The sequence below is a fragment of the Lathyrus oleraceus genome, chromosome 4, assembly GCF_024323335.1.
Source record: "Lathyrus oleraceus cultivar Zhongwan6 chromosome 4, CAAS_Psat_ZW6_1.0, whole genome shotgun sequence".
Lineage (NCBI taxonomy): Eukaryota > Viridiplantae > Streptophyta > Magnoliopsida > Fabales > Fabaceae > Lathyrus > Lathyrus oleraceus.
In genome coordinates this window covers 49,042,072-49,052,663 of record NC_066582.1, presented here as the reverse complement: position 1 = coordinate 49,052,663, position 10,592 = coordinate 49,042,072, and the positions used below count along the sequence as shown (strand labels likewise).

Below are 10,592 nucleotides of genomic sequence, written 5' to 3'. Positions count from 1 at the left end.
CTATTTCAAAATTTATAGTTTTTAGGAAAGGCTAAGTGTGATGATTAAAGCATTATAGGAGAGAAACTTTTATTATTATATTGTATGTGACGTAATTTATCGTTCAAATATTGGGTATTGTGAATTGGTAATAATTCTAGAAGACTTTCCATTTAGAATATGGTAATTAATAGGATTCTTAAAAGAATTTATGATTTGTTTATAATGTGTAACTAGAAAGAGTTTCAATACAATATAATTAAGCACTAAGAAGCCAACCAAGTGGTTTAGGGTAAGGAAACTAAGAACATAATAATAGGAAACTTATTATAATGACACAACAAGAACTAATATGGTATAAATAGTATATAATTGGGTAATAAGCATGAATAGCAATGCCACATTGACCTCCAGTTGTTATTCATCATTGGGAGTTACAACTGTATCACTAGTTTTTGACCATTTAATTCGCATGTTTGAGTATCAACTCCTTTGTATGGATAATCAGTTTCTCTAAGAATACCTTGATCGTTTACTATAGATTCGAAGGCAGAGGCAATAATACCATGATCCTACCTACCACGCACATAACCTTAGGTTGATCAGGTTCAATACTACTTATAGTGATATTAAGAATCATGTTGGCTAAACACACATATGATGCAGGAATAGATTTACTTATGATGTTTCAAGGTTAGGCCGAGAATCAACCTGCTCTGATACCAACTGTAATACCCTGTATAATATACGTCTAGAATATACATTATACATAGCATTAATTGGATTGTGTTTTTCTGTTATAAGTTGTTGTATGGTTGAAGGGAAGTGAGATAGATCTCATATCTATGAGAGTCTTAGATAGAAACATCCACGGGTAGAGATTAGGTGAGAAGTCTATAAAACCTGAGGTTGTTTAGGACTTCAAACTAACTTTGTTATAGTAGATTTCCTTTCTGGCTTGGTAGCCCCTAAATGTAGGTGATGTTGCACTGAAATGGATTAATAACTGATTGTGTTACTTCCTATAATACTGTTATTTAAATCCTAATATTTTTTATGGTATGATAATATGTTGACCCTGTTATCATGACATCGTGTACGACATCCAGGATCTGCATACCAGAATTTCAGTTGGCATCAGAGCAGGCATCCTGCTCTATTTTAGGGAGAGATCCGAGGAAGATACTTTATGGTACATGGACAAGGAAGGAGGATTTATCAACAAACCCCCCATCTTAGATGGATCAAACTGTGACTATTGAAAGGCAAGGATGGTGGCATTCTTAAATCCATGGATGACAAGACATGGAAAGTTTTCAGTAAGGTATGGGAACATCCTGTAGTGAATGAAAAATATGGGAAGGCTACTACTGATCTGAAACCTGAAGAGGATTGGTCTAAGGAAGAAGATGAATTGGCTCTTGGAAACTCCAAAGCTTTGAATGCCCTATTCAATGGTGTTGACAAAAACATATTCAGGTTGATAAATACTTGTACTATAGCTAAAGAAACATGAGAGATCCTTAGAATTACTCAATAAGGCACATCCAAAGTGATGATGCCTAGACTTCAGATCCTCACTACCAGATTTAAGAATTGAAAGATGAAAGATGATGAGAATATTCATGATTTTCACATGAGTATTCTTGAAATAGCTAATTCATCTAGTGTTTTGGGAGAAAAGATGTCAGAATAAAAATTGGTGATAAAAATTCTAAGGTCTCTTCCTAAGAAATTTGACATGAAGGTCACAGCCATTGAAGAAGCTCAAGACATCAGCATCATGAGAGTGGATGAACTTATTGGGTCTCTCAAAACCTTTGAATTGGGTATCAGTGACAAATCTGAAAAGAAACACAAGAGCATAGCTTTTGTATCCAACAATGAAGATGAAGAAAACCAATGTGACTTGGATGCCGGTGAAGGAATGACTAATGTTATTGTTCTTTTAGGAAGACAATTCAACAAGATACTAAAAATGTAATACCATGTATTTCCTTAAATACTCAAATTCCTATTAATTGAGATCAACTGAGTTCCTATGTGCTCTAAAATTTATCAGTTGGGATAAATATAGGGAATAATGAACTCGGATTGACTTAATTAATCATATTTGGGACTGACCTTTTATTAATTGGGACATTTTGGTTACACTAATAATGGGTTAATTGCTCTAGTAGAGTAATTATCTAAGTGTGGTATCACTCAAGATATTTTTCTACTACTCCTACCCACTTTCTATCCACACAAATATTTCAACTCTTGTTGTCCCCATGTTCTCACCTAGTGGCCTCTTACCAATCACATGTAGTAATACATGTTCTATGTCTCATTTCCACATATCAGTAGAAGCACATGCAGAGGAAATGGAAAAGTTAGAGAGTGAAGGAAGATAAGCTTGAGAAGAGTAGGAGCAAGAAGAACTTGGAAGAACGGGCTCATCATCTTAATTTCATCTCCTCATCCTCAATAACTTCCCCTCTTCCATTCCTAAGGTGGATTTAAGGTAGAACTTTAGATTTAGAAGTTAGGTTTTGATGAACCATGAATTTGATAGTATGATAGATGATATTATAATAAGTTTCTCCATGAATCATGTGAACCTCCATTGATGATGCTTCTATTTGTGTTCTTGTATTTGTTGGATTCTTGTGATATAATGATGTGGTTGTTGCTTTGGAAGTGTTGTGGGTATGTTTTCATGATTATGACAAGAGATTGGTTGCTAGAAATGAAACAATATTATGCAGGTTGAAAACTATGTGGTGGTGCAGAAGAAATTTTGATTTGTGCAGGAACCAATCGATTGGTTTTGGAGTCTTTTCCAGACCAATCGATTGAATGGAGTTTCTGAGTTATGGAAAGTGAAAAATGTTTGAGACCAATCGATTGGTCCTTAGTGACAATCGATTGTATTATATTTCTATTTTGAAGAAAATGAAATTTTTGCAGGACCAATCGATTGACATTGGACTCCAATCGATTGCATGAACTTACTTACTTGAAAATTAGAAATTCGTACAGTTCTCAATCGATTGACACACAACATCAATCGATTGATCCTCTGCATTCTTTGAAAAACAGAAATGTGAGATAGACCAATCGATTGGGCCTCCCTAACCAATCGATTGGCTCATGCTTAAACCTTCAAATCTCATTTCTTTGATGTTCCTAAATGTATTGCATCAACTATTAATCACTTGTCATGTTATACTTGTATTGAATCAATGTTAAATGTGACAATTACATAATGAATCAAGTGAGTTAACCTAGGGATCATTTTTAGGCTATAAGTTAGACATATAACTTAGATAACAGTAGAAAGCAACATTTATTCATACGATACCTATGTGAAGGTCGTAAATGAATGGGTGATATATTTGAGAGTGAGACGCTTTGTATGGAACATGCATTGTTATTGATTGTATATTGGTGAATGAAATCACCAGTGATTGATGAATCTAGTTATGTTAAATGGAATTGATCACGTATTCATAATGTTTTACCCTTTATGGTGTACATCCCTATTTGAGATGCTTAGATGAGTAAGTTGTGGGATGTGACTCCAATGATTCGTGCCTCAATTGGATTTGAGCCCCAACCATGGCGGACATGGGGGATAGATGGACACCAAAGTGGGTTAGAGGCCCATACAGTGAAAGATACCCAAAGTGGGTTAGAGTCTCATACGGGTGACGGTCGCTTGGATTGAGTTTGGAACTCATAGAGGACCCGATATACACCGCGAATGTATAATCATACGACAATGCATGAACTGAGCTTGTTGTAGACGTAGGTCCGCTCAGGGATTGATGTTTTATGAATCTGAATAGCAACTTATTTGAGGTGTGAGAACTCAGGAGCATGTTGCCATACATTGCGAGACTTTTCCCCATCACTTAAGTCTTTTTTTCCTTGTTGACTTAAGTTGGATATTGATTAGAAAACCATGTAGAGCTGAGTGGGCCATAAGAAAGAAAACCCACTGGGATTTTTATCTCACCCCATGTTGTTGATTATTTTTCAGGTAGTTCCGAGCAGGCAAAGGGTAAGGACAAGACAAAGTGATGTCTTGCTTACCTGATGTTTTTTATGGCTTCTCCGTTGTGTAGATACTTTTGAGATCATTCTACAATGATCTAGTTCCTAGTTTTACTCAGGGCACCTTTGTGTATATTTAGTGTCATGTAGTGTTTTCTTTTGGGCATGTCATATGTACACTATTTCCGCTAGGAGCTTATGTATTTCAGTACCAGTATTACGCTATGTATAATATGTATTCTAGACATATATTATATGTGGGTGTTACAATTGGTATAAGAGAAGGTCGTATCCTCGACCTAGCCATGAGATATTATAATTATTCTTTTTTGCCTCATATGTGGGTTGTCATCATTGACCTTGATATTATATTCATAGTATTGAGCCTGATCAACTTAATTCTATTTGTATGACCTTCAGGATCATGGCTGACAGACGCAGAGGTCGTGGTAGACTCATAACTCAGAATTCAGATTCAGAACCACCAAGTGGTAGTAAAGGTTTTCAATGGCCTCAGTTTCTGCAACAGATGCAACAACAACAGAACCAATTCATGCATCAGATGATGCAACAGTTGAATAGTGGTCTTCATCCTCAATGGGTTCCACAAGAAGTTGCAGGTGGTAGTTTCCGAGATTTCTTTCGCATGAATCCTTTTGAGTTCCATGGTGGATTAAATCTTGTGAAGGCTCATGAGTGGGTAACCAGCATGGAGAGGATTTTTCAGATAGTGCATTGCAGTGAAGAGAATAAAGTTGTGTTTTCTTCTCACATGATGAGGGGTCCTGCTGTAAGGTGGTGGGAAAGCGCTTCGACTCTTATGAGCAATCAAGGAGTACCTAGGGATTGGGAGCATTTTAATACTACTTTTCTAGATAAGTATTTTCCTAGCTCTTTGAGGACTCAGAAAGAATTTGAGTTTCAGCAGCTTAGACAGGGTAATATGTCAGTAGTTATGTATGCTGAAAAGTTTGAAGATATGGCTGCTTATTCTAGACAGGCCATGTACACACCAGATGAGAAGTGGAAGATCGATCAATTCCTTTTTGGTTTAAGAGGTGAAATTTCTCATAGTGTTTCTCAAAGAGAATTCACTACTTATGTTGAATTGCTAAGGCAATGCTATGTGGATGAGAACAGTTTAAAGAAAGTTCAAGAAGAAAGGGATCAATATAGGATTGGACAGGAAGACCAGGGAAGGCCAGGTAACCAGTTTAGGCCTAGACCTCAATTTTTCAAAGGAAAACAAGTGCAGCATGCAAGCCCTAACCATCCTCCGCAATGTCAAGTATGTAAGAAGTCTCATTTTGGAAGATGTGTTGGAAGTTTGGTTAGGTGTTTTACTTGTCAGAGGGAGGGACACATGGCTAGGAATTGTCCTCAGAATAAGAATCAGATGCAAGGAAGGAACACTGGTTGAGTTTATACTTTGGATGCAAGGAAGGCTAAGAGCAATAATGCTTTGATTGTTGGTACGTATCTCGTCAATGATAATCCCTGTTATGTATTGTTTGATTGTGGGGTAACACACTCTTTTGTATCAATTCAGTGTATGAAGCGTTTTGGCTTGTAAGCAATTCCTTTGTCTCCTCCTATGGTGGTTACTACCACCATGGATGATGTGGTTAAGACACCGTTAATTTGTAAAAATTGTTCGCTTTCGGTGAATGGTAGACTTTTCCAGATTGATCTTATTTGTTTACCACTTAAGAAGGTTGATGTGGTTTTGGGGATGGATTGGCTTTCTTCCAATTCGGTGTTTATTGGATGTGAAGAGAAGTTAATCATCATTCCATCTAGTGAAGTTACTCCAAAGGATGTATTAACTACTATCTTGGAAAGTACGATTGTCAAGGTTAATTTCTTATTTGAGAAGGAAAAGCCAGTTCTCTTAGTTCTCACCAAGGAACCTAGTGACAATCTGAAAGTTACTCAAATTCCTATCGTTTGTGAATTTCCAGAAGTTTTCCTTGAGGATGTCACTTCTCTTCCTCCTGAAAGGGGAGTGGAATTCTCTATTGATCTGATAACTGGGACGACTCCAATATCCGTTTCTCCGTATCGTATGGCGCCACTCGAGTTGAGAGAGTTGAAGGATCAATTGGAAGAGTTGTTAACCAAGCATTTCATCCAACCTAGTGTCTCACCATGGGGATCTCCAGTGTTACTAGTGAAGAAGAAGGACAGTATATGCGGTTGTGTATTGATTATCGCCAGTTGAATAAAGTCACCATTAAGAACAAGTACCCCTGCCAAGGATAGACGATTTGCTAGATCAATTGAAAGGAGCGTATGTGTTCTCAAAGATTGGTTTATGATCGGGATATCATCAAATCAAAGTTAAGAATTCGGATGTACCAAAGACCACATTCAGAACCCGATATGGCCATTATGAGTTTCTTGTAATGCCTTTTGGCGTGACGAATGCCCCTGCTGTTTTCATGGACTATATGAATCGGATATTTCAACCTTACTTGGACCAGTTCGTGATGATCTTTATTGATGATATTCTCATTTATTTTCGTACTCCACAAGAGGATAAAGAATATATGAGGATTGTTCTGTCAGTACTGCAAGAGAAATAACTTTTTGCCAAGTTAAGTAAGTGTGAATTTTGGATGAATGAAGTGAGGTTTCTTGGTCATGTCATATCAAAAGGAAGAGTATCAGTAGATCCATCTAAAGTCGAAGCAGTTATCAATTGGAAAAGACCAAAGAATGCTTCCGAAGTCAGAAGTTTCTTAGGTTTGGCAGGTTACTATCGAAGATTTATTAAAGGATTTTCTCAATTAGTTTTACCGATGACTAGACTTAGCCTAAAGGAAATTTATTTTAAATGGGATTAGAATTGTGAGCAGAGTTTCATGAGTTTAAAGGAAAAACTAACAACTGCTCTTGTGTTTAATCATCCCTGATCCTAGTCAGTCTTATGAAGTATTTTGTGATGCCTCTAAGAAAGGATTATGAGGGGTGTTAATGCAAAGTGGTCAAGTTGTATCATATGCCTCTCGTCAGTTGAAGACTCATGAAGAGAACTATCTGACTCATGATCTTGAATTAGTTGTTGTTGTTTCTATATTGAAGGTGTGGCAACATTACTTGTATGGAGTATGTTTTGAGATGTTTAGTGACCATAAGAGTTTGAAATACTTATTTGACCAGAAAGAGTTGAACATGAGACAGAGGAGATGGATGGAGTATTTGAAAGACTTTGATTTTGAGTTTAAGTATCACCCAGGGAAAGCGAATAAGGTTGCAGATGCCTTAAGTCAGAAAGAGATGCATAAAGTTGAGTTAATGATGTTAGAATACGCATTGTTGGAAAAGTTTCGAGATCTTAACCTTCAGTTTAATTGGAAGTAGAATGGTGTGCTAATGGGAAATTTGAATGTTATTTCTAACCTAAAGGAATAAATTCAGCAAGGACAAACGATAGATGAGAAGTTGCAAGAGATGTCGACTCAACCAGGTTTCACTCAATAACCAAGTGGAGTTGTTCTTTTTAATCAAAGGATTTGCATCCCGAATGATTTCGAATTAAAAAGAATTTTTTTAGAGGAAGCCCACAAGAACCCATTTACCATACATCCAGGTTCATCGAAGATGTATCAAGACTTAAAAAAGGACTACGGGTGGCCTGGAATGAAAAAGGATATCACAGAGTATGTGCCAGAATGTATAGTGTGCCAGCAAGTAAAGATTGAACATCAAAAGCCAGGTGGTTTATTGCGACCTTTGGAGATTCCAGTTTGGAAATGGGATAGTATTTCAATTGATTTTGCAGTAGGGTTACCTCGGACCCAAGGTGGTTATTATTCAATTTGGGTGATTGTGGATCGATTAACTAAGTCCGCGCATTTCTTGGCCGTGAAAACTACTTACAAGGCAGGTCATCTTGCACGGTTGTTCATTTTAGAAATCGTAAGACTGCATGGTGTTCCCACTAGTATTGTGTCTGACAGAGACCCAAAGTTCACTTCAAGATTTTGGAGGGCATTCCAACAAGCTATGGGATATAAATTATGTTTGAGTACGTCTAATCATCCTCAAACGGATGGTCAAACTGAGAGGACGATACAGACACTAGAGGATATGTTAAGAGCTTATGTACTTGAAAATGGAGGAAATTGGAAGGAGCTCTTACCATTGATTGAATTCGCATACAACAATAGTTAGCATGAAAGTATTGGGATGGCTCCTTATGAAGCCTTATATGGACGAAAACGTAAAACACATTTGTGTTGGACGGAAGTTGGTGAAGAAATAATCTTAGGACTGGAGATTATTCAAGAGACTACGAAAAAGATAAGGATGGTTCGTGATAAGATAAAGAAAGCACAAGATCGCCAAAAGAGCTACGCGGATAATAGAAGAAGACCATTAGAATTTAATGAAGGTGAGAATGTATTTTTAAAGGCAACTCCGAGATTGAGACTGAAGGGACTGTTTAAGTCATGAAAGTTGAGTCCGAGATACGTAGGACTATACCAGATTATAGAGAGGATTAGTGAAGTAGCTTACAGATTAGCCTTACTGCCTTCTTTATCAGAAATGCATGATGTTTTTCACGTGTCTCAACTTCAAAAGTTCATTATGGATTCTCTTCAACCTATTCTTCCAGGTTCAATAGAAGTAGAAGCAAGCCTAACTTTGGAACCTCTACCAAATCGTATTGTAGGACCGGAAATTAAGGTATTGAGGAATAAGGAGATCCCTCTTGTTAAGGTTCAGTGGGATGAATCATATTTGGGCGATGCTACCTGGGAACTCGAGTCTGAAATGCGAGAAGTTTACCCTTAACTCTTCCAGGTAATATTTAAATTCGGGGACGCATTTTATTTTAAGGGGGGGACGTAATACCCCATATTTCCTTAAATACTCAAATTCCTATTAATTGATATCAAGTGAGTTCCTATGTGCTCTAAAAGTTATCAGTTGGGATAAATAGAGTGAATAGTGAATTTAGATTGACTTAATTAATAATATTTAAGGCTGGCCTTTTATTAATTGGGACATTTTGGTAACACTAATAATGGGTTAATTGCTCTAGTAGAGTAATTATCTAAGTGTGGTATCACTCAAGATATTTTTCTACTACTCCTACCCACTTTCTATCCACACAAACATTTCAACTCTTGTTATCCACATGTTCTCACCTAGGGGCCTCTTACTAACCACATATAGTAATACATGTTCTATGTCTCATTTCCATATATCAGTAGAAGCACTTGCAGAGGAAATGGAAAAGTTAGAGAGTCAAGGAAGACAAGCTTAAGAAGAGTAGGAGCAAGAAGAACTTGGAAGAACAAGATCATCATCTTAATTTCATCTCATCATCCTCAACAACTTCTCCTCTTCCATTCCTAAGGTGGATTCTAGGTAGAACTTTAGATCTAGAAGTTAGGGTTTAATGAACCATGAATTTGATAGTATGATAGATGATATTATAATAAGTTTGTCTGTGAATCATGTGAACCTCCATTGATGATGCTTCTATTTGTGTTCTTGTATTTGTTGGATTCTTGTCATATAATGATGTGGTTGTTGCTTTGAAAGTGTTGTTAGTATGTTTTCATGATTATGACAAGAGATTGGTTGCTAGAAATGAAACAATACTATGCAGGTTGAAAACTATGTGGTGGTGCAGAAGAAATTTTGATTTGTGCAGGAACCAATCGATTGGTTCTGGAGTCTTTTTCAGACCAATCGATTGAATGGAGTTTCTAAGTTATGGAAAGTGAAAAATGTTTGGGACCAATCGGTTGGTCGTTAGTGACAATCGATTGTATTATCTTTCTATTTTGAAGAAAATGAAATTTTTGCAGGACCAATCGATTGACATTGGACTCCAATCGATTGCATGAACTTACTTACTTGAAAATTGGAAATTCGTACAGTTCTCAATCGATTGACACACAACATCAATCGATTGATCCTTTGCATTATCTGAAAAATAGAAATGTGAGATAGACCAATCGATTGGGCCTCCCTAACCAATCGATTGGCTCAGGCCTAAACCTTCAAATCTCATTTCTTTGATGTTCCTAAATGTATTGCATCAACTATTAATCACTTGTCATGTTATACTTGTATTAAATCAATGTTAAATGTGAGAATTACATGATAAATCAAGTGAGTAAACCTAGGGATCTTTTTTAGGCTATAAGTTAGACATATAACTTAGATAACAGTAGAAAGCAACATTTATTCGTATGAAACCTATGTGAAGGTCGTAAATGAATGGGTGCTATAGTTGAGAGTGAGACGCTTTGTATGGAACATGCATTATTATTGATCGTATATTGGTGAATGAAGTCACCAGTGATTAATGAATCTAGTTATCTTTTATGGAACCGATCACGTATTCAGAATGTTTTACCCTTGATGGTGTACATCCCTATTTGAGATGCTTAGACGAGTAAGCAGTGGGATGTAACTCCAATGATTCGTGCCTCAATTGGGTTTGAGCCCCAACCATGGCGGACACGGGGGATAGGTGGACACCAAAGTTGGTTAGAGGCCTATACGGTGAAAGATACCCAAAGTGGGTTAAAGTCTCATATGGGTGACGG

The 10,592-nt window shown here is 36.9% G+C and overlaps 3 protein-coding genes across 3 annotated transcripts; all 3 read left to right on the top strand.

The window, feature by feature from the left end:
- Positions 1-1,720: 1,720 nt before the first annotated feature.
- On the top strand, positions 1,721-5,440 carry LOC127135950 (uncharacterized). Its single transcript, XM_051062571.1, has 2 exons — positions 1,721-1,959; positions 4,441-5,440. The coding sequence occupies exons 1-2, from the start codon at positions 1,721-1,723 to the stop codon at positions 5,438-5,440; spliced, it is 1,239 nt and encodes a 412-aa protein (XP_050918528.1).
- A 192-nt stretch (positions 5,441-5,632) lies between these two features.
- LOC127135949 (uncharacterized) lies at positions 5,633-6,241 on the top strand. Its single transcript, XM_051062570.1, has one exon. It carries the CDS (start codon positions 5,633-5,635, stop codon positions 6,239-6,241), a length of 609 nt encoding a protein of 202 aa, XP_050918527.1.
- A 1,970-nt stretch (positions 6,242-8,211) lies between these two features.
- LOC127135948 (uncharacterized) lies at positions 8,212-8,820 on the top strand. The gene is made up of 2 exons (XM_051062569.1): positions 8,212-8,416; positions 8,501-8,820. Exons 1-2 carry the CDS (start codon positions 8,212-8,214, stop codon positions 8,818-8,820), a joined length of 525 nt encoding a protein of 174 aa, XP_050918526.1.
- Positions 8,821-10,592: the final 1,772 nt, after the last annotated feature.